The sequence below is a fragment of the Balaenoptera borealis genome (assembly GCF_965194805.1).
Source record: "Balaenoptera borealis genome assembly, chromosome: 7".
NCBI lineage: Eukaryota > Metazoa > Chordata > Mammalia > Artiodactyla > Balaenopteridae > Balaenoptera > Balaenoptera borealis.
Window position 1 is genome coordinate 84,702,947 of NC_138864.1, and position 24,874 is coordinate 84,727,820.

Sequence of the window (24,874 nt, forward strand, 5' to 3'; positions counted from 1 at the left end):
CTTACATTAGAAATGAAGAAAGGTCTCAAATGAATAACCTAATTTCCTACCTCAAGAAACTAATACAAGAAGGACAAAATAAATCCAAAGCAAGCAGAAAAAAGGAAATAATACAGATAAGAGCAGAAATCAATGAAACTGAAAATAGGAAAACAATAGAGAAAAATCAATGAAACAAAAAGCTGGTTCTTTGGGAAAAAAATCAGTAAAATTGATAAACCACTAGCAAGACTTACAAAAGAGAGAGAGAAGATACAAATCACCAATATCAAGAATGAAATAAGGGATATTACTATGTATCCTGTAGCCACTTAAAAGATAATAAGGAAACAACTTTATGCTCATAATTCAATAACATAGAAGAAATGGACCAATCCTTGAAAACCAGCAACTACCAAAATTAAACCCACAGGAAATAGGTCATCTGTGTAGACCTAGAACCAGTAAAGAAATTGAATTTGTAATTTGAAAGCTCTCAAAAGAAATGTCTATGCCCAGATGGTTTCAATGGAGAATCTCTATTAAATAAGATTCATGAAATTTAAAAATTTTGTTCTGTAAAACCCATGTGAAGAAGATGAAAAGGTAAGTTACATACTATGAGAATAACTTTTCAAACCACATATCCAACAAAAGACTAATATCTAGAATATATAAATAACTCTCAAAACTTAACAGTAAAAATTGGACAATCTAATTAGACAATGAGCAAAAGACATGAAGAGGCGCTTCACTGAAGAGGATATAAAGATAGCAAACTAAGTACATGAAAAGATGTTCAACATCATTAGCCATCAGCGAAATGCAAACTAAGACTTCAGTGAGATATCACTGCAAACTTATTAGGATAGCTAAAATAAAAAATAGTGACAACATCAAATGCTGGTGAGGATGCAGAGAAACTAGGTCACTCACACATTGCTAGCAGGAACGTAAGCTATATAACCACTCTAGAAGATAGGTTGGTAATTTTTTATAAAATTAAACAACCCACTGTCTCGTTCCTGTGTATGTGTTCTCTTAGTTGTCACCATATTGAAACCTGTTTTGAGAGGTGATTGGAATAAAAGGTGTTGCATATAAAAAAATTAGACATTCAAATGCCATACAGAACAGCAATTGTACCCCTTGGCATTTATCCCAGAGAAATGAAAACTTATGCTCACACAAAAGCCTGTATATAAATGTACATAGCAGCTTTATTTGTAATAAATGACAACTGAAAGTAGCCCAAATATCCTTCAACAGGTGAATGGTTAGGCGAGCTGGGGTATAGCCATACCATAGAATACTTCTTGGCAAGAAAAAAGAACATACAGGCAACAATCTCCAGAGAATTATGCTGAGTGGAAAAGGTCACATGCTATATAATCCCATTTACATAACATCTTGGAAATGACAAAATTATAGAAATGGAGAATAGATTAGTGACTGCCAGAGGGCCAGAGGTTATGATGGGGCAAAGAAAACAGGAGTGGGAGGTGGGGAAGTGGGTGTGATTATAAAAGAACAACATGGGGACTTCCCTGGTGGCACAGTGCTTAAGAATCCGCCTGCCAACGCATGGGACACGGGTTTGAGCCCTGGTCCAGGAAGATCTCACATGCCACGGAGCAACTAAGCTCGTGCACCACAACTACTGAGCCTGCGTTCTAGAGTCCGCGAGCCACTACTACTGAGCCACGTGCCACAACTACTGAAGCCTGCGAGCGTAGAGACTGTGCTCTGCAACAAGAGAAGCCACCGCAATGAGAAGCCTGCGCACCGCAACGAAGAGTAGCCCCTGCTCTCTGCAACTAGAGAAAGCCTGCACGCAGCAAAGACCCAACACAACCAAAAATAAAAATAAATAAATAAATAAATAAACAAATAAACAAATAAATAAATAAGAGAACAACATGAGGGATCCTTCTGGTGGTGGAAATGTTCAGCACCTTGACAGTGGTGGTAGATACACTAACCTACACAGGTGATAAAATTGTATGAAACAATACACACACGCACAGCAGGAGAAATCAGAATAAGATAGGTGAATTGTATGGATATCAATATCCGATTGTGATATTGTGCTATAGTCCTAAAAAATGTCACCACTGGGGGAAATTGAGCACAATAGAGAAAGGGTTCTATCTCTCTGTATTATTTCTTATAATTACATGTGAATCTACAATTATCTGAAGTGAATTAATATTACTTCTTATTTCCATAAGCACTTATTAAGTGTTTGACAATTTCTGGAAGGTTAAATGTATTCTATATTTTTATTTCAATTAGATGTGAATAAATGATATCAGAATTTCTTATTGATAAAGTCAAACAGTCCTCTGTTATAAAGAGCTAAAATTGTTTTCAAAGCTTCCCAAAGCAAAACAGAGACACTTATTTACCAGAAGATATTGATCTGAAACCGTAATTCTCCTCTCTGAGTGTTGAAGGAAATAACCAAAGTGATCCAGCAAGATCTCTGGGATAAGAACCAGCCTACAAATATTCAGTGCTCTCTCTCTTTCTCGCTCTCTCTTTCTTAATTGAAAAGCTGGAGCCCCATCACCCATCAACACAGAAACTGCCTTAGATTGATTTTGGAAGGCAGATATTTCAAGTGCACATTTTATAGGTTATTGACTGAAATAAATTGTCTGTAAATGTGTATCCCTGTGATCATTCTTATTCATAAAGATTGAATATTTGTGATTAAAATGAAAGTATGTTCATTTAAAGCTAGTTACCATTAGGCATCCATCAGGAATGAAGCCGGAAGCCAATTCAGCCACACATCAGAGGGCTCCTGGACCTACAAATCATGTCACGTACACAATGGCTCCTTGCTCTTACACTGGGAACACTGTAGGCCAAGGGTCCATGACTTCAACACTGCACATATGTGGCTGTTATTTAGAACTCTCTGAGGTATACATTTACATTACCATCTGCCATCTCAGTTGCTGTTTACATCTGTCTTAAAAGGGGGGTTGGGCATAATCAATTAAAGTGCCCATAGAAAGCCCTGGAAAAAACACCACCACAACAACCTGAACTTCGGAGAAGTACATGTCTATCCAAAGGGGAAATAAAGAATTCATACTCTCTTCTCTCTTTGAAAATGTTCCCTTTGAACTTGGGAAATTGTGACAAAAGAGTGTTTTAAAATTCCTAACACTGTTCAGCTTCTCTGAAGGCCCCCAGAAATAATCTCAACTTTTTATGTTTTAAAGTTAACGATACATGAGACGATAAAAATTTTAAACTTTTGCTCTACAAAAGACTGCTAAGAGTTTGAAAAGATAAGCTATAGACTGGGAGAAAACATTTGCAAAAATGTATTTCTGATAAAGAAGGATTAGTATCTAGAATATATAATTTTCAAAACTCAACAGTAAAAAAAAAAAGCAAACAATCTAATTAGAAAAGTGGGTGAAAGACATGAAGACACATTTCACCAAAGAAACATACAGATGGCAAACAAGCACATGGAAACATCATTACTCAACAGGGGAATGCAAGCAAAACCGTAATGAGATAATGCTACACACCTGTGAGAATGACTTTTAAAAAATTAAACACCGAATGCTGACAAGTATGTGGAAAAACTGAATCACTCATAAATGGCTGGTGGAAATATGAAATGGTGTAGCCACTCTGGAAAACAGTTTGTCTGTTTCTTATAAAATTAAACTTGCAATTGCCATATGAGCCAGGAATTTCACTCCTGGGCTTTATTCCAGATAAATGAATATTTATGTTCACACAAAAGCCTGTACATCAATTTTCATAACAGATTTATTTGTAATAGCCAAACACCAGGTACAATCCCGATGTCCTACAACAGGTGAATGGTTAAACTTTGGTGCATACCGTGGAACGCTACCCAGTGATGAAAAGGAACAAATTATTGCTACATGAAAAAACTTGGATGAATCACCAGGAACCATGCTGAGTTAAAAACAAACAAAAATAAAACTCAGAAAGTTACATACTGTACAGTTCCAGCTACATAACATTTTTGAAATGACGAAATTATAGAAGTAGAGAGCAGGCTAGTGATTGCTGTGGTTAAGGAGTGGGTAAGGGCGGGAAGAGTGAGGTGCGGGGTGTGGGGGGAGGAAGGGCTAACGTGAGGCAGGCTTGCGATGATGGGACTCTGCTCGGTATCTTGACTGTATCCCTATCAATACACTGGTTGAGATATTGTACTCTAGTTTTGCAAGATGGTAACACTGAAGGAATTACTTAAGGGCTACAGGTGATTTCTCTGTATTATTTTTTATAACTGCATGTGAGTCTACAATTATCCAAAAAAAAAAAAAAAAGGTTTAATTTTAAAAAAGAATTGAGAAGTCTAGGAAGAAAGTATATTCTTTCCACTTAAGTTTGGAGATGAAGATGTTGCTAACCTGTTGGCCAACAAGGCTGCTGGTAAGAGGGTACAGCAGGCCGTTTGGAACTGAGAGCTGCTTTTAGGGACTTTGCCTCAGCATGCACGCGTTTCCCTTCCTGGCCAGGAGCATTACCTTTTGGCAGCCTTCATCTCTGTCCTAGAGCTTCCAATAAGGACCAAGACAAGGTGGATCAAACAGGGAAGCCTACTCTCTACTGATTCACTACCACGACATTTGAAGAAATTCTAACCCTTGGGGTCAACCTCAGGATGAACTTATGAGTTCTTGCTCTATTACTGAGATGCTGGCAAATGTCAAGGAGGCATCGACCAACTCAATACTGGGAACTAACTGGTAGTCGAGGCCCATGAGGAGCTTCTTAGGACCCGCACAGCCTGCATCTTCAGCAAGGAAAGAAAACAACATGCATGGAAAGCACTCAGACCTCTTCTGGGAGAACCCGTTTCTTGGGCAGTATTGGTGGGTAACCTCCTGACTACCCTCAGGGATCTCAAGTCCTTCCAGCCCATGCTGATCCCTACCTGATCTCCCAGACTGACCTCCCTGCTCCCCTGATGCCCAAACCAGTGCCTACAAACTTCTGTTCCTCCAATCAACACAGGACACTTCCTCCAGTGAGCGAACGGTAAACATAGACCCTTCTTCTCCATCCGACAGCATGTCACCTCCCACACAACTTGCTTAAATACCCTTTGACCCTAAGCCTTTCTTGGAGTGCATGTGGATTCCTAATACTAGAACATTTGGTTGAGTTCCTTTGAAGGAGCAAATTTTTCCTGCCCTCCATACCCCACCTATATGGTGAGGGCTGCATTCTTTGTTAGGTTTTCTCTCTTTCTAAAACGCTCTCACTGATGAGCAGGACTGTAAAGTGGTTAAGAGCATGGCCTCTAACATTCAATGCCCAGTTCAAACCCTAGCCTCACCATTTACTAGCAGTGAGAACTCGGGCCCCAGATTTCACATCAGTGGGACGGGCATGATGACAGCAGCTTATCTTGCAAAGCTGTTATGAGGGTTGAAGAGTTGATATGTGTAAAGAGGAGTGCCTGGCATGTGGGAAGCCTTATGTAAATGTCAGCGATTGCTACGATCAATCGATCATTCGTCTTCTCATCAGGATACTACTCGAAGAGGCAACAGTGGTGAGTGAGAGTACTCTGCATTTAAATTCAAATGGATCTGAGGGTCAGAATTAGCTGTGGCACCTTTGGGGCAAGTCACTTAATCTCTCTGTGCCTAAACTTCCATATTTGCAAAGCCAGGCCAAAAAAACTCCTACTGCATAAGGTTGTTATGGGGATTAAAGGACTTAGCTCGTTCGTCTGGACTACTCCAGCCTTGCTCACCAGGCCCTCAAAGCACTACTCTGTGCATTGCTTTTGTAACGGACAATTATCACGGTAGGGAGCCGTGGCCGCGAGATGAGTCCTCTTTCCCTCTCCATCCCCCTTGCCCTGGCGCCTGAGAAACAGAGCATCCCCATGGCAACAGCGGCCGCTGGTCCCTTGATAAGAGGAGCTGAAGCCGGGCAGCAGCAGCCGCTGCCACTGAGGAGCCGGCCCAGCGTCAGGGAGGAAACACTTCCTCCCCATCACTTGCCTTCTCATCTCAGCACCTGCACTGACTGGTAAGTGCTTCGGATTTTTTTTACTCTGAGAACTTTTATGGTGAGAAAAGCAAGCTTCCAATAAGTTACAGCTCTTTTGTGGTTGCTGGGACAAAGAAGGCTGCAGCTGGTGGTACAGGGGGCGTGGGAGATGGCGGTGCTTTCTGGAGTGAGACTAAGCCGGAATTAGATGGGGAGCTGGGAAAGTTACCCCTTGCAAGTCATTTTTTCCGAGGGAGGTGGACTCCTGAGTTCTGTAAGAACCAGAGTCCCCGCAAATTAAATTGCGAAGTTTCATAATGAACACAGGAATATCTGCGTATTCACACAGCAGTGTAGGGAGGCTTACCTTCCAAGGCTGAGGAGTGTCCTAATCAAAAAAAACCTCTCTCTGTCCTACTTTGAGGAAGAGTCACTCCTCGAGGAATACTGCAAATTTAGGCCTTCTAAATGAACAAATTTGATTTCAAAGCGTGGTACTTTTAACCTGAATTCAGTCCTCAGGTTAAAAAAAGATTTGACAAAAGATATGGATTTTTACATAACCAGAGGCTGCTTTAACCAGACACCACATTGGGCTGTGGAAATAAACTTCTAACTTTTTATTCCATCAAGTAAATCCAGGCCTGACTAATTTGGGGAAATTCTTTAGAATACCACATGACTCGGCTAAGTGTCAGCTTGCTCCTGAGAATCAGTATTACCATGTTCCCAAGGCCTGGAAATGGGTGTCCTGCAGTTGGTTTGTACCTTGGATTGTTCTTATCTCATCATTAGCTTCAGAAAAGGCCAGAGATGGGACAAGGAAATGGTTCCAGTGGTTCAATTAAATGTACATGTTGTAATTCCAAGCAGAGGACTGAAAGAGCACAGAAAGCAACTGACATTCTTAAAATGGTAGCATGTGCCGGGATCTGGGCTGGGAGCTTGACACACATTGTACTGTTAATACTCTCAACAACCCTGGAGAAGAGCCACTATCGTGCCCATTTCACAGATGTGGAAACTAAGTTTCCAAGAGGACATATAACTTTCCCAAGTTCACCCAGCTAGAGAGTGGGACAAGCAACCAAGCATTTGTTTCTACCTTATATCACCTCACAGCACCATATGCTTACAGTCAGTGAGGAATTTTCTATGAATTAAACTACATATTCTAACACACAACTGAGAAATCTAGTCGGTGTTAAGAGAAAGGACAAAATGCCCAGAGCAGCTTCTGACCTTAAAGTGAACTGACCAATCTTTTTTAGCTGCAGAAATAGCACTGCTATCCTCCTGAAATAGGAACCAGCTCTGAGCTAGTGGAGACAGGCTCCCTCAAAGGTGCCCTCGGCTTCAGCAGGCTGCTCTGGCGTTCCTGCCCTGCAACTTAGCCAGCTCCCTTCCCTGGCACCCAGCTCCCTGGACCTTTCCTCTCCTGCTCTCAAAAGAGAAAGAGACCTTTGTCATTAATAACCCCTGTGTGTTGTGACATCAGTTAATGTATCTCCTCTCTCAGTGGTATTTGTGTTTACAAGTGTCTCTCTGAGAAAAGGAATGTAAGAATTACCAAGAGGAATTGCAAGAGTTTAGCGTCAGGATCCTGAAAACCTCCTCAAGCCCCTGAAATGCCATCACCTGGTCTCTTGTACATGCTACAACAAAACACCCACATTCTCTCAAACAACAATGAGAAGAGTAATACAGACCCACAGCTCTTTCTTCTCTAATGGAAAAATCTGAAAACCACAAGTTTTTGTTGTTGTTAGGTTCAACATAAATTCATTTGGTAGGCTTTATTTATGTGATTTAGTGTGAATATTCATATTTTTCCTACAGAAGTAATGCCTGTGATGGTGGAGCTTCCTGAGACTCCTCTGGAGGTGTTACATAATAAAAATATCGTGATTTCCACCATACACGTGGCCCCAGGCTTTTCAGGAGAGGTTGGGAGGGCCAGTACTGACAGTCACAGTGGCGGTCTTAGTCGTCCCTGTGTGAGTATTCAAATTCAGAGACCACACTGAACCAATAAACGGCAAGAGAATGAATGCTAAAGGACCACAAATCTTTGACTAGAAAACAGTTTACAAAATACCCCCAAAGCATCTCTTCAGTCCCTAGCCCTTTGGTTGGAATCTGAAGACCCAGGGTACCAGGTGTTTAGGTACGAAAGAAAGAGCTGATGCTTCAGAAATTTCCCATATTACAGCGAGCTGCTGAGGGAGATGATGAAACATTCCCTGGGCAGCATATGACAAAAGCAACATCCATATGTTGTGCTTGGGGTGGAGACTGAATTAAAGAGAGAAATGCATGGGCAGAGGCAGGAATACGAAGTAGAAATATTCCATTTCCTAGTTCAAGAATTAGACTAGCTCCTGACTTACAGTGAGTGGCTCAATTATCCTGAGCACCCTTTCTCACTGAGGGTAGAAATGCAGAGGGGGCAGGGAGACGGGGTCATCTTATACTAAGATTCAACAGGCAGATAAAATGACGATCATTAATAAGGTGATGTTAAACTCCAAATGCCTCTCTCCGCCTGTACTCATTCCTTTCTTTGTGTGAAGGTTTTCTGCCAAGAAGACTGTAGTGACATCATCCATAGTAAAAGCAGCTTCTAATCCCACGGGCAAAACGCATCCCTGCCCAGCATGGGGTATTTTTGTAAAGTAAAATCCCATATGTGACAATCATCTCTCAGCCTCCTAGTAAACAGAGGCTTACCATCATTCTTTCCCTCACACTGATTTAAAATAGTGATGTGTCCCCCATAGACACTAGGTGCTACCTTGGGGAGGAGGCATGTGTCAGTTTTGTGACTAATCACCAGGTACCCTTACCTTGTCCGTGGACTTCTGACACTTGCACAGTTCGTCTCTCAAGGGCAGCCTCCTTTCTCTCAAGTCCAGTACTGTGAAAGCCAATTTGCTCAGATGGTGGCTGGCCGTCCCATAGGTCAGCATCTAGATGAAAATGAAAGAGTCAATGATTTTTAGAATTGTTCAGTTCCTCAGCTGGTCTTCATTAGCCAGCTATCTAGTAAGGTATAGACAATGTTACATGACTGACATTTACTCAATACCTACAATGTGCAAAGCACATAGCTACTATTTAATCGTCATAGTAACTCTGGGATAGTTACTATTAAGTCTATTTTACAGATAAGAAAACTGAGGCTAAGAATGGGGGCAGAGAGGACCATATGTCCCCGGGTACCAGTCTGTGGGTGCACCAGGAAGACGCTCGCCTTGGCAAATTCTACCACAGCAGCAATAGACTGTAGGTAGAAAGGGCAAAAACGATTATATTGCACTTGGGCTCCATCTACCCTCACTACATCATGACGATTTAGCCACTTCATCAAAGTCTTACTGCTTTTAGGTAAAGGGCTGAAATTTAACCTAGATCTATTTGACTTGAAAGCTCAGATTCAAATTAAATAAACCAGCTATTGAGCACATAGGAGCAGCCATATGATCCAAGTACAAAAAACAGCTTACATTAGGTTGGAGAGAAGGAGAGGGGTACTCCTGCCAGAGAGGACCTAGAGTAGAAGGTAAGAGGCCTGAGTTCAAATGATGACTCTGACTCTAAGTATGTAACTAATTGTAGGTCATTTTAAGCTCTTTGAGTCTCAGTTTCTTCTTCTAGAGAATGAATATTTTAACTAGTTCCTGCATGGGGTGATGTTGAGCACAAAGTCTATGACAGGGCCCATGACTTTCTGCCCAAAGAGATGAAAGACTGAGTAGGTACACAGGCCGTATCTGAATGACTTTGCCTCCAGACCCCAACACTGAGCCCACTCATCCTGAATGATGGTCCCATAGCTTTCCTCTTCACGCGAGCAGGTAGGGGCCCGGCCACCCAAGTTAACAGCATACTTCCTTATGGTCCCAGGGAGTTGGCAGTCTCTATACAAACACTAAAAACAATGGTCTGAATTGATTTCTGCTGAAGTCACTCAGTGAAGTCAGTCTGCTCAGAATGACACTAAAAGCTGCCTCAAGTAATCCGTTAATGGCTCCATCTGCTACACAATGATCTCAGCTTGTAGGAGGAGAGGCCCTCTAGCCTTCCCAGAGAACACTGGCTTATTCCTCAGAAGACAACTGAGTTGAACTAACGCTGTGAGCTTGAAATGTTAACACAATTGATCTGTGTGTTCCTCTGCATGCCAGTGATCCAAGAATCTCAAGAAAAAAGGATCAGTTGGGTCATTTTAATCTTATTCCTCTCCAACCATTCTTGCTATGGTAGGACATGAGTAATAAATTACCTAAAAGAAACAGAATATAGGCAGACTCTAATGAAGACTTCCTATAAATCTCAACTAATGCATTTCTCATTCAGACCTGACACATGTCCATTCTGAATTTCTACTCCTTCTGGACAATGGCTACAACTAATAGCTCTGAAAAATTCAATGGATTTGCGGTTTAGGAAAAATGGGCGATGGGGGGAGGAGGAAGAGGAAACAGATTTGCTATAACATCAGAAATCTCTAGGGAGAAAATAATAAAGATCCATTTCAAGACCTAGATTTTTTCCTACCACATCTCTACGACTGTTATAATATGGATAGGGAAGAAGTCTCATTACTTCATAGTTATAAGCATGTAATTGTAGAAAACCAGAAGCCTGGTTCAACTTCGATTCAAAGGAACCACTGTATTAAGAGTCTTGGGTCTCTAGTGGAAGTCTTCAGAAATGGAGATGGATCCAAGCTTGGCTATTTAATAGTTGTGTGACTAAATAAATTAATTAAATGTTCTGATCCTCAGTTTCCTCACCTGTGAAGTAGGCATAATCTCACTTTGCAGAACTCAACAGAAAAAAATACAGGCAAGGTTTAATCAAGATTTTCTGTAACTCCCAGCTAACTCTTTTCTAATTCAGACTTTACAAGTGTTCATTCTTGAAACTCCCACAGTGCTTCTGAAAGACAGCAAATATTGAACATTTGATACATGACAATTACTGATAATCCGTGTGTGTGTGTGTGTGTGTGTGTGTGTGTGTGTGATTCATTTATTTTGGCTTAAATCTTAACTTTAGAGCTTCTAGTAGCTAAGTAGAAGAAGCAGACTTTAACTATAGGATTGAATTGAGAACATAGTAGTAAGTGCTCAGTAGATATACTTATTTAATAAGTGAGTGAATAAACAGAAGAGGTACTAATGGACTTGTTTCTATACTTCTGTGGTGCTGGAGAAGAAATCCACACACGGGTCCTCCTTTGATGATGTCCACTGAGCAAATGCAGCCACTGGAGCTCTCAGAAGACAGACTGGACAAGCGTGACCCTCGTTGTGGCCACTTAGGTAAATGCTCCAGTGTTAATGTCAATGGTGAAAGTCAGGAAGGGAACATCTCTGCCATTCAGTTTGCAAGCAAGTCAGAGGGAGGCCCCCTGAAACCTGATAGTTTGTGACTTCTGATGACAGCCAACACCAGATGGACGGGCAGATAGCCATGGGTCTGTGGGGTCTGCCATGTAAATATTAGCTGAAGCACTGCAGAGAAGTTCATTAGAATTAAAAAAAGAGGGGAAAGGCATTGTCCTCTTTTTTGGGTCTGACAGAGTCCCAGGCAGAGCATTTTTGAGGCAATAAATGGAATGTGACATTATAGCTTGTTTCCAGTACTTCCCGGCACACTTACACCCCATGTGCAGTGCCAATAAAATATTTCAAATATCTCTCTTTGCCTATCAGGACAGAATTTTAAATAGCCTTTTTCTGTTTATTGTCAATCTGTTTCCTTTCCAGAACTGACTTTTTGCATAACCTTTGTAATGAAAATACCAGAAACGTTTCTGCCTCTACCCATTTCTAAAAATGAGACACTCAGACTTTTGATGGATGGGCCTTTTGCATATTCATAGCCTTTGTTTATGCCTCGCCTGGTTATGACTCCCCTTGCCTCCCCTCTCCCCATTTACCATCAAGATATTTTATATTCAGGATTTCTCCAAAAATAGGAAAAAAGGCAATTGAAGTAAAAGTCAAAATTGAAGGAAATGTCTTGCTTTTGTACGGTGCCCTGAATCGCTTCTTGGGGTTGAATGGTGACGCATGACTGGTCCACAGCCAGCCTGTACTTCCAGAGACCCCACAGCCAGGCAGCACCCATTCTGAGCCACTTTAATGCATTCAACAAATGTCTACGGTATGTATAATATGGGGGGAAATGAACTGTGCTCTGTGGTAATAAATTTTTAAAATTACATTTTCCACCCGGCATTAAGATACATAGACTCAAGAGCCTGGGTTTAATCCTGATGCCATAACCTGCCAGCAGTGGAATCTTCAGCCTTTTAGCTGGCCTTCTAAACCTCAGTTTCCTCATCTGCAAGTTAGGGATAATTGTACCTCTCCTCGTGGGCATGGTGTAAGAACTAAATGAGATAATATATTCAGGATGGTGTGAATATTTAACAGCTGGTAAAACACAGACATTGACGAATCAGAAAAGGTGTTGGTCCATCCCACACACTAAAATGAGGTGAAATCACCTAGTACATAAGTAGTACTCAATAAAGCCCCCTTCTCATCTCCTTTTTTTGCATGCATGTAAACATAAAATCATATAGTCCAATGCCTTACACATAGGACAATTTCAATAAATGCTTATTGAGATGATTGGATGAAATTATTAAAATCTCCTAGATAAAAGGAAATATTTATTACTACTAAATATGGCTGAAGAATGATGCTGTTTGATTTTTTGGTTATGTATTATGATCTGATGAGGCAGGCATAATGATACAGTTACTAAATATTTCTGATAGTTGGTTCCTCACACGTATTGGGTTTTCTAAAACAAAGGATCATCCAGATATAACATCCAATAGACCATAAGTAACTTGGAAGCAAGGTCCATTTCCTACTTTTCTTTTTAGTCCTAGCCAATGCCGGCATATACAGTAGAGGTTTAATCAATATTTGTTGAATAAATAAATGAATGAATGACACAGGTTACGTCTAGACCCACAAAAGTGAAGTGAAAAGGTATGGCACATTTAATCCACAATATTTTAAAGAAAGTGACCTGAATATTTTCATAAACAAAAGAAAGAGAAAGAGAGGAAAGACAAAAGGGAGGAAGGAAAAAAGGAAGGAAGGAATGGAGGGAGGGAGGGAGGGAAGGATTAAAAAAATCCAATTACTCTCTGAATTTCCCCAACATCATTCATAGTTGTAAATCTAGCCAGACAGTATCCAGGCCATAGTGAGTTTCCAGAGAAGACAAATAGCTTCACTGCCTTGCAGCTTCTTTGAATCCTAACGGGATAGCTCCTTATCCATAATATGTTTGAGTTCATTCATTCAAGCATACATTCAACAAATATTTAGTCATTGTTGCTAAGGAGATAAAACACAAGACACCTGTCATAAAAGATGGCCAAGAAGATATGTATAAGTAATCATTAGATCACCCTTTAAAGGTGTTAGCATGAGTAAAAATGCTGTGGATACTTAGAAAATGAGAAAGGACACCCAGGACTCGGGTTAATAAGAAAAGACAATGATGGGGTGGGAGTGGGAGGGTTTGGCTTTCCTCTGAGCCTTGGAGAAAGTATTGGGGGTAAGCAATGGCCAGAGTGAACATTTTTTGAGGATCTGAAATATATCAAATGTTTTACCATCATTAACAAATTTAGTTCTCTCTCTCTCTCCCTTTCTCTCTCTTTCTCTCTCTTCTTTCTCTCACTCTCTCACACACACACACACACTGATTTAATATTATCCTCATCTTAAAATTTGAGAGAATATTAAAGTTCCTAGAAATGAAGCCCCTCCCCAACAAAAAAGGAAAAAAAAAGAAATTATGGCCCAAGTTCTCAGAACTAACAAGAAACTGAGTCAGGATTTGAACTTAGATCAGTCTAACTCTACTTATTTATCCATTCAGCAAGCATTTATTGGTGGGAGAGGCAAATAAGAATAAAATTGTCAAAAGGATATATAATCTTTAATCTCCAAGAAGGCTCCATCTAGAGCAGGAGATAAATCATTACGGAATGAACAAATGCTAGAACAGTGACAGAGGCGCTCAAAGGACAGCAACATAAACCAAAGCACAGAGGAGTAAAATGGAACAGAGAGAATACTTTAATGGGCAAGGGGTGATCAGATCGGATTAATTACATACAATGACATCTGATGGACATGATGTAGAATCCAGGCTTCAAAAGCTCTGGTGAGGTAATGCAGGGGACTGAGGAAAATAAAGAGATGAATAAGAAGATGTGAGGACCTGGGGTTAGGATGGGCAAATAGGAGAATTGCAAAGCCAGGGGGCAGGGTAAAGACCAATGCTGATATACACACTACTATATATAAAATAGATAATCAACAAGGACCTACTACTGTATAGCACAGGGAACTCTACTCACTACTCTGTAATAACCTATATGGGGAAAGAATCTGAAAAAGAATAGATATATGTATATGTATAACTGAATCACTTTGCTGGACATCTGAAACTAACACAACATTGTAAATCAACTATACTCCAATATAAAATAAAAATTTTTTGAAAAGACCAATGCTGAAGTGTAAGCGTGAATCACTGGTGTGACTTGGCCAGTCATAGAAATGAAGGCAGTGAGGAACAGACCGAGAACCCAACTACAAGACCAAAGAGAGCACAAGACGCCGTACTGGCCCTTGGGCTCTCCAAAGAGAATAAGGCTTGAGCAAAGGAAATTGGGAAGGAGCATTTGGCACCTGTTGTCCCATCAGAAATGTAACTTAAACCCACTCTGTGCCTTGCTTAACTATATTTTAAAATTCCTCTTTGCCTTGATTATCCATCCCATTTAAGCTCTCTCCATTTGGAATTTTACAGAATTCTAGTTTTATTACATGATTTATAGATGTAAAGTCCGCTGTAGAAGAGGCCACAATAAATAAATACTTTTCTTTTTCAGACCAAACGACTTCTACTCCTATCATCAGGTATAATAGGAATCCAACCAGTCCGTGACTGGACTCTTATGTAATATTCTTTTTTTCTTTGCGTCTTGTCAAAATCAGATGACCTTTCAGACCAGTTTATTAAGGACTGTGATCTCAAAAAGAAGCCAAGAAAAGGGAAAAATGTACAAGTCACCCTGAATGTTGAGTCAGACCAGAAAAAACCAAGGAGAAAAGATACACCGGCCCTGCACATCCCACCTTTCATACCAGGTAATGGACAATGAGGTCAGTTTGCACATCTGTAAAAGGGAACTGCTTGCCTCTAGATCACATTGGTCTTACAGTTTTTTCCTTAAATATTTGGATGTTTTTAAATCACTGTTACAATCTCTACATTTGTCTTAGTTATGATAAGGCCAGCCACTATAACATATATATATATATATATATATATATGGTCCAAAATATTAGTGGATAACGCAATACAAGTTTACTTTTCCCTCATCAGTGGAAGTTGGGGGCGGGGGAGGCAGGCTGTGCTCCAAACTGTCCCGCGGGGACTCGAGTCGATGGACATCATCAGTACACGGCTTCTAAAGTCACCGTAGGCATCCAGCAGGCCCAGGGCAGACAGAGTGGAGGACTGGCAAGCCTACAAGTGGCACACACACTTCCTTCCATCACAACCCTCACCCGACTGCAAGGGAGGCCGAGAAATGCAGCCCAGCTGTGTGCCCAGAAGAGCGAAACAGTCTGGTGAACAGCTAACGAGTCTCTATAACAACCGTGCATGTGACACGTGACACTCTCTTGTTTCCAAACGTTTTGTTTCGTCTTATTTCCTTTACCCCTTCCCTCCAGGCCGTTTATTTAACGTCCTCTCTATTCACAACCCACTCGGGGGGATACAAAACAAATAGAACACAGAGCGTTCTGAAAAGGAACTTTCAGTTTTATAAGAAATAAGAGAAACACATAAACAGCTGAAATACACAGCAAGAAGTAACATCATAACGGAGGTCCTCAGATAAGGACCCTGGGAGCTCAGTGTGGATACTTTTATAGCGGAGGCTGTTTTCAGAGAGTTTTCTCCATTCTACAGATGGAGAAAACTGTCACGCAGAGAAGAGAGGAGAGTAGGCAGGTAGGGGGAAGTAGAGGACTAATTAAGTCAGTGAAGAGTGTAGCCCGTGGCTTATGGAACAGCAAAGGCCCCATTGCTCTAATGGGGGTGGACTTTGGCAGCAGACGGACCTGGGCTCCATTCCTCAGGCACATGTCTTTGCCTCACTTTCCTCAGCGAGTGGACGGTGGTAGTAATATTAAATTGCTCAGGGTTTTGTGAGGCTAAAATGAAATCAGGCATGTAAAATCCTTTGCACAAACGATGTTCTCTAGTGTAGCCTCAATAAATACTAATTCTTATTTTAAAGAAACTGCTTTTATTAAGATGTTTGAAAAGGTCTATTGACTACCATCACCAGGTGTATGTGCAAATATGGATGCATGTATTTGACCCTGTTTCTCCCTCTGTTCCCCTAATTATGCAGGTGTGCTTTCAGAACATTTAATTAAAAGATACGATGTCCAAGAGAGACATCCAAAAGGCAAAATGAGTCCAGCTCTTCATAATACTGACCTGGAACAGAAAAAGCCAAGGAGAAAAGACACACCTGCCCTGCATGTGTCCCCCTTTGCAGCAGGTAAAAGAGCTGGTGCAGGGCATTTTCAGGGGGTGATGGAAACAGGTCAAGAGCCTTACCATCTGGAGGTGTCAGAGGCATGGCCTTTGTCCTGGTCCAGAAATCTGTGTCTCAAAGAAGTGCCCAGGGGAGGAGTAGCATTTACTGCTGCCTTTCAGGTTTTCCTTCATTGGCCGCTCCCGTGGGGCTGACTTGGAGCTGGGTGAGGATCAGAGCATAACTCGTGCTTCAGCAGAACTGGTCGAATTCACTGAGCCAATGAAATAGAAATGTCAGTGGGTTTAAATACCCTCCTCCCCAGTCTTCCAGGAATCTTGCATTCTATGGCTGACAGCTGAGTCTCCCAAGACACCTGGATATACTTACCAAATCCTCAAAAGAAGAGAAAGGGTGAAAGGGAGAGAAAGAGAGCTGCAGAAATAATGATAGCTCTCCTAATATGTGTCAAATCAAACCAAAAAATCTTGCTGAACTATGTGCACAACACCACGTTATAGGGCAGGGCAGCCAGCGTGTGAGGTATAGTCTAGTCCCTGAGAATTTTATGTACAGATTGGGGAGAAAGACATATACAATCACGGTTAGAGTATAAGACGGAGTGCGTGTTTGTTTTATATAGGTAGTTGGGGGTGGGAGAATGGCGGAAGAGAAAATGTGCTAATGTTTACTGAAACCCTACTTAATGTTAGCTACTGAGTTTAGATGTCTTGTGGATTTTCAAAAATCAACTGAATAACACAATAACTATTATCTCACTTTACAGTTAAAAAAATTGAGAGAGAATTTAAGTAACTTAGCTACTCTAAAGTCTTCTGTTGATGAAATTGATAGATGGATGGCTGATTGCCTAATTGATGATGGGATGATTAGAATGATTGATGAATGGATCAAATTATGCTCACGTTCAAACACTATTACATGACAGAGCTGGGGCTCCCGTCCAGGTCTGTCTCATCTGTGAGCGGTTTTTCATTGCACCATGCTATGGTTTGGACTGGTAGCATTTTAGCAATCCAGAAGGGACACTTGGAGGAGATGAGATTTAGTCATTATTATAAAACTGTGTTTTCCCATTATTGCATCTAACAACAAAATTGAAAGACGACTCAGAACACATCATGAAAAGACAGTCAGGGGATCAGACAGGTTTACTGACCTCTGAGAAGAGCCAGGCAAGGCGGAATGGAGCATGAGGAGACACTTGTCTGGAGAAATGGACCAAGGACCAGTTGGGAGGGTCTGAACCTGCCTCGGCCATGTTTCTCATAGGTTACATGCATCCCTACCTATACCGATCCTTCAACCCATCACACATTTCCTCCAAGCTCTGCCTCTGTCCAAATTCTAGTCACCTTTTAAGATTCAGCCAGCTTAAAGTCTCTGCCAAAAGACCCCTCCAAGGCCAAAATGAATATTTTTTATTCTGAACTAACTCTGTATTAGAGCTGGGCATGCAAATACCAAGACTTTGCCCTCTCTTTTGGTATTGTCCTTATTGTTTTTGTTGCTGTTGTTGTAGCTGTTATTTAAATTAACTTACATCAAAGACTTTTTCGATGAAGTCATGAGAATTGGCCTGGGATTGCCCTGTGTTGCTGGTATTCACCTTGATATCTGGTCCAGTGCCTCCTATATAGCCGCGCTCAATAAGTATCTGTTCATTAGATATTCCATTTGGCAATCATGATTTAGCAGTTTCAAGTTCTCCATTAGGAGACTGATTATTTTCTGCTCATTCTTATATTTGTTTTTACTGAAGTCCTTCTAGGGGAAGACTTAGTAGAGGAACAAAAATACTGACGGTCAGAGTTACCTTAGTACACAGCACTGAACATGGGCTTTGGAGTCAGACAGGTGTAGGTTTGATCTCTGGTTCTGCTGCATTCTAGCTTTGTGACCTTGGGAAACAGACTATAAGAGCCTCCTTCATTTCATCCATCTCTGAAAGAAGAACCATAAAATCTGTCTCCCAAGGTTGTTAACACAATTAATTAAAGTATATAAAGCACCTAACACACTTCCTGGCTTATTGAAAGTCCTCAATAAATGTGAGTTCACCTCTATCCTCTTTTCAAACTTATATTCTTTTTTTTTTTAACATCTTTATTGGAGTATAATTGCTTTACAGTAGTGTGTTAGTTTCTCCTTTATAACAAAGTGAATCAGCTATACATAAACATATATCCCCGTATCCCCTCCCTCTTGCGTCTCCCTCCCACCCTCCCTATCCCACCCCTCCAGGTGGTCACAAAGCACCCAGCTGATCTCCCTGTGCTATGCGGCTGCTTCCCACTAGCTATCTATTTTACATTTGGTAGTGTTTATATGTCCATGCCACTCTCTCACTTCGTCCCAGCTTACCCTTCCCCCTCCCCGTGTCCTCAAGAACCTTATATTCTTTGAGGTAAGTTAAACCATTTCTTAAAGGTGAGAATTTTTCTAGTCACAGTGTTTTACCACTCCATAGAGCCCTGCTGATTCAAGGAACTTCCTAAACTGTTCAGCTCTATTTCTCTGGGAATGGAGGCTGCTTACGTCCCAGTATCGACATCCTAAGAGAGCAGCTTCCCGGACAAATAAAAAATGTTTATCAAACAGTGCAAAGTACACAAGAGTTGGAGCAGTGGCCTGTATACATTGCGGAATTCATTGAATCAGCAAATCTTTGGGTTGCAAGTATTTGCAATTATAGATAGTGTTCTATGATTCTAGCTTTCATTAGCATATTAGCTGAAGTACTTTATTTTTGAAGAGCCTTTTAGTATCTAAAGATTTGGCAGTAATCGAAATGCTAGTTAAGCTGATAAGAATAGAGCCTTCAGCAGATGTTCAGAGAGACACACTGGTTCTAATAAGGGTCTTGAGAGGAACTCACAGGAAAATGCACTCCGGAGACATCGCCTCTCATTAGCCCTTGGCAAGTGAAGGCTGGACAGGGATTCAGTCTCTTCTTTAAATCTCTAGCTAACTACCCTCATTCCCTGAGGTTAATGAGCTTCTGTGACAGCTTCCAGCCATCAGACAACTCCTCTGAGCAGTGAGGAGCCATCTCGGGCTTCCTTGCCAGCCCAAGCTTTGCTCTCCATGTGACCCACAGTTGCCAGGGCCAAGGAACCGCAGGGCAGGGAGCGCTGGTTTGGGATTGGTCAGTTCTGTGTAGCCGAGACCTGCTTAAGAGGAAGCGAAGTCTTCAGTTGAGGCCTGTGGCAAAAGGAACTGGAGGAAGTAATGAATAATGAGGCTGCAAGCATTGAAGAGAAGCTTCCTGAAAAATTGGCCCATGAGCTGTGAACACTTGGAGATCAAAGCTCAATATGGTACTTGTAGAAAGGAGCCTGATGTGTCCTTTGAAAGTGACACCTCTTCTGTCCTGCCGGGAATAGAGCGTTCTCTCTGGTGTGGTTTACCAAGAGCGGTGGTGTCTTAGCCCTGGCTGCCTTAGATCTGCACACATCTGTAATGCAGGTGACTGGCTTTAGATGGTGCTCTGGCTCGGATCATGGCCTAAAACAGCTTGCTGCAGGGCTAACTGACCCTTTAGAGACCTTGGGCTAACAGCTTTGGCCTTAAAAACACATCAAGCTCTAAGAAGCAACCAAGTGCCCTAAACTCCTCTACATAGAGAGTGGAAGGGAAAGAAGTGGCATTTTTCTAAATCCCTACTATATTCCAAGTCTTGTGCTAGATGTTAGAATATCCTTTGAGAATCTCATAGTTTGGTAAGGAGACGGATGTCTTGTCCAATGATTCCTACAATGTGTAAAGTTCTTTAACAGAGGTTCATGTAAGGTGTGATTGAAGCATAAAAGAATGTTGGGCTAAATCTATCTTGGCAGGATCACCCCCTGTGGGAGATACAAATTATGTTTCCTCCAGTTTTACAGACGAATAAACTGAGGCTCAGACAGGTTAAGTGACCTGCTCCAAGTTCAGTGGCCAATGAAGGGAAAGCTTTCTGGCTCTAGAGCTCATTTCTCCAATAATACACCTCTGCTTATACAGGAAAATGTGAGGGTCAGGACTGGGTTAAATCAGATAGACTAGTGTTTGTCGAATCTCATTCATCTTCAAATGACCAAAGCCATGATATGAAGCATGAAGGATAAGCACACAGTGATGACATATAGATGCTACTGATTTAAGCCTCATCCTGAGCAATGATATCCATGAAATCAAGATTTTGATAATCTACCATATATTTTTTCATTATAAGACATTAAAATGAATGCTTAATTATACTAATATAAATTCTAGTTCACCTTCCACTTGAAAGTATCTCCTGTGTCCCTGTGGAAAACCTAGCCCACTTTGGGAAGGGCTGACCTTGATGATTTAACAGCTTCCTCCCTTCCCTGAAATCCCAGGATTTTTTTTTTTTTTTTTTTTGGCCCAGATGCTTGTACAACTAAGTGTCAAGGATACTTAAAATAACCAGAAAATTGACTAGGATCTGGGAATTTAAAGGCTCCTGTCCACATTGAATCCACCCAAATTTGGTGTAATGTGAAGAAATATCAAGGAAGGAAGGATGGTATGCTTGGAGGTAACTCTATGTTCTTCTATCAAGATAGCCTTAATTCTAAATTAAAATCCAAACCTCTGTGCAACTGGTATAAGAGAAAATATCTCCCACTCTGTTTCATAAGTGATTTATGCAAAAGCCTTATTTTCAGCTAGACTCTTGAAATTGTTTTTCTCCTCCAATAAATATCAGCTAATTGGTAAAGAACCCATATGAACAAACTAGGGACTGAATCAAATGAATAGTCATGAAGATCAACACATAGTTTTCATCAATTTGCCACTGTTGAATGGAGCCCAGTGTTGTAGAAAGGCCCCTTATGGTGCACAGCTTTCCTCCCTCGAGTTTAGATCTTTATGAAATGCTTCATGCACAGAAAGGTCTCTAATTCTGAGAAGGGTGGGGAGTGATTCAAGGCAGCGGTGGGAAAACAAAGCTGACTGACCGGAGTGGGATGACAGAAACCATGGAGGACTGGCCCTGAACCACAGCTCCCTTTCCTTTTGTTAGAACAACCGATTTCACAATTCACAGGATGAGCAGAACCATCCAGCCCTCCTTGGATGGTTTTTTCTGGGCTGATCAGTCCAGAAAATGGTGCTCAGGCTTCTGAATTCCACAGACTAGTAGACTTTTAAAAACAAGATATTGTGAGCCTAACATAGGGATAGCAACTTCGAATTTTGCCTAGTAAGGAGACTGACAAGACAACCATCTAACACCCCTAAAATTTCGTAAAAGAAAGGATATTTTAATCCCCAAAATAAGAAAAAGAGTCATCTCAAAATAAAGGACAGTTTTTTAAATTGTAGCCATATAGCTGTATGAAAAAAATTCACTGCATTTTCCTTATTTTCTCGTTTTGCTCTAAACCACATAAAATTTATCATCTACCAGCACTGACATTCAGAAGCAGCATGTTCAGAGTCTCAGCTCAATATTTCCCCCAGATGTTAGTAAAATATGTTTAGTTTGACTTCATGAGGCTTACCAGTTCTTTTCAAAGGGAAAACAAACTAGTAAGTTGTGAAAGGAAAGGAAGAACTAAGTTGCTCATGGCTGTAGCACTGTGCTAAGAATTATTACATACTTCTCATTTAGTTGTCACAATAACCCTTTATATAAATATTAATGCCCTCATTTTACGTACAAGAAAACTTAGGTCTGAAGGTGTTATCTGGCCCAACACAGATTAAGTGCTGAATGAGTCCGAAGCAGTTAGACTCCAAAATCCATATGCTTGCCATCCTACTGCTGTAAGCTTAAATGTAGAACGTAGAGAAGGGAGTGAAAGTTGCCTCTGACTCCTAGGTTGAGCATCTTTTATAACCATAATGGTGTTTTCACTGAGCCACAGATCCTCTGGGAAGGCTAAATAAGGCCCCTCAGCTCCCTCTCTCTCTGTTGGCACCTTTAGCAGTTAGCTTTGCAGACATTAAAACGTTTCTGCATTGCCATGCTCCTGTGTACTGTCTATGCTGTAAGGTCGTCTAATATTTTAATTAGAGGCACTTAATTGCAGATCTGTGCTTTGTTTTGCAGGTGTGACACTGCTCAGGGACGAGAGACCCAAAGTGATCATGGAAGATGATGAAAAAGATGGTGACAAATAGCTATTTAAAGATATTTCCCCTAAGACCACCTGTAAATAGGTTAGATTGGTTCCCTAAGGCGACCTAGAAAAAATAGACTTGTTTCTGCTCTCATTTTGTCATAGTCTGCCTTTAAGATCCAGACACATTTTCCCCAGGAGGCATACTATATCAGATTGCCAGTCACCTCTTTGTCTTCCTCTTCTTTTTTGAATCTGGTTTCTATTCCCACTTCTTGAGTTTTCATTTTCTGATGCAGTGGAAAGGAAGCAGATCATCCTAACTTGGGAGATAACAGGGAAAGCTTTAGTGCTCAGCGTCTGCCTCTTCTGGAACAATTCGTGGAGCAAAGAGCGTGGATAACATGGGAATCCTTTATTTCTTGGCTTATGCTGCTGGGCGAGACTTGACTTCACATCATCCAAATACTAGTTCAAGTTGGGACTCCCTGTTGCCAGTTAGGGAAATGAGAATGTTTGGGTTCTGACTCACTGATTGCTTTGGAGAACATGGTCTTTTATCTCTTTCATCCTTTCTCAAGAGTCCAAGTGTCTCTTGTGACATACCTAGCTAAGATCCTTGTAACTGATACCCTAAAAGTGAATATGTGAGCTGGGGGAGTCAACCCAACTAACTATGCCTTGACTGAAAACACTGCAGATAGAGGGTGCCAGTCTATCTGGGAAGCTTAGCAATATACCCTATTTATTTTTTTAAATGTTTCTTAACCATTTTTTCCTGAAATTTTGTGAGTTGTGTCACAAACGACCATTACTAATGATAGGTATAATACCAATGTTTGTGATGAATTTACTTTTTAAAAACTTAATTAAGATCAATGGAAGGCCATACCTATACTTTTAGCAATCTCACTTATTTAGACCCCAATGTGCTTTCTTGGATGTGAGGGAAAGATGTGGCATTAGCTAGTGAGCAGGAGTCTATGTATGACCCCTGCCCCAGCCTGCAGTCTGTGAGTGCCATGAGAAGGTTTTGCACGAGGGCCTCATCATCTATCAGGTGATGGACATGGGGAAAAACGAAAGCTGTCGTTCAAAGGTATAAAGGTGGATATTCAAACAGATGCTGCCTAAGTGATAATTTGGAAGCTCCGTATACACCCTGACTCCAATAATTTGTTAATCCCTTCTGCCTTTCTGTCCTTCTCACAAATGTGGAAAAGATACAGGACCCTGCTGGTAATAAAGATGCTTCTGGTAATAAGATGCATCGCTATGTCCGGGTGCATTTCTCCTAAAAATACCCTATTTTACACTTATAAATACCCTTTATTACACTTATAAAGAGAAGAGGTTGCAAAAGAGACTCAAGGATTGTTTTGTTTGTTTTTGACCCACAGAGGTTTACAAATGTTTGAATCAACCATTAATATTTAATAATCTAATCAGGAGAATTTACATAAAATCCCAGATTTCCAGATTCTCTTGAGAAACCATCTCAAGGTCTGGCAACCTGAGCCTGATTTAGAAGCGTGGCGACCATCAGCGGGCACTGAGCACCAGATACCCTTTTAGGAGAAATATACATTCTCCAGCTCTCCATCTACCCCACCTGGCGTATTTCACCCACTGACTTCACCCTCCAGCCTTCACGTTTGAGTCTGGAACCCCTGGTGAAGACCCATACTTTGTGCCCCTAATGATCTCTCCCTCTTTGATCCCAGTACTCCACTTTTACTAGCGGTGGCCCCAATCACAGCTTTGGGAAGAGGGGAGCAAGATTGTGGCCAGGCTGCTGGTTGAAGCATAAGTGGTGAAATAGGCCACCATAAAGTCTTTAAGAAGCCAAATGCAATTACACGTATGTGGATAAGAGGATTACATCACCACCCAGGGATCCTTAGTAAGAAAACACAGATTAACTCTTGTTCTATCAGCTTTGCCGTACAAGCACGGGGTACCTGCAGCCATGCCCACCGGTTGTGCCCAATAAACTCACAGGTGCTCAGAAAAGCTCTCCTCATTTCTGACTTCTGGGGTGGGGTGGAAAGTAGACTGGCTGTTGAAGAGACGAAGGTCTTGGGTTCTTGCCCCAACTGTGCAACACTGAGCAAGTCCCTGGATTTCTCTCAGCCTGTCTCTTAATCTTGAAAATGAGGATAATAATCCCCAC

General features: G+C 41.2%; 1 protein-coding gene across 3 annotated transcripts; it reads left to right on the top strand.

Moving 5' to 3' along the window:
* Positions 1-3,385: 3,385 nt before the first annotated feature.
* Positions 3,386-23,967, top strand: PPP1R17 (protein phosphatase 1 regulatory subunit 17). 3 transcript variants are annotated; one of them, XM_082400534.1, is made up of 5 exons: positions 3,386-6,030; positions 11,215-11,321; positions 15,042-15,194; positions 16,475-16,627; positions 22,692-23,967. In XM_082400534.1, the coding sequence occupies exons 2-5, from the start codon at positions 11,240-11,242 to the stop codon at positions 22,760-22,762; spliced, it is 459 nt and encodes a 152-aa protein (XP_082256660.1). In that variant the 5' UTR covers positions 3,386-6,030; positions 11,215-11,239; the 3' UTR covers positions 22,763-23,967. The 3 variants fall into 3 exon arrangements, with proteins under 3 accessions (XP_082256660.1, XP_082256661.1, XP_082256662.1); XM_082400535.1 differs by lacking the exon at positions 3,386-6,030 and having other exon boundaries at positions 6,052-11,321; XM_082400536.1 differs by lacking the exons at positions 3,386-6,030; positions 11,215-11,321 and adding an exon at positions 11,430-12,168.
* The last annotated feature ends 907 nt before the right edge of the window (positions 23,968-24,874 follow it).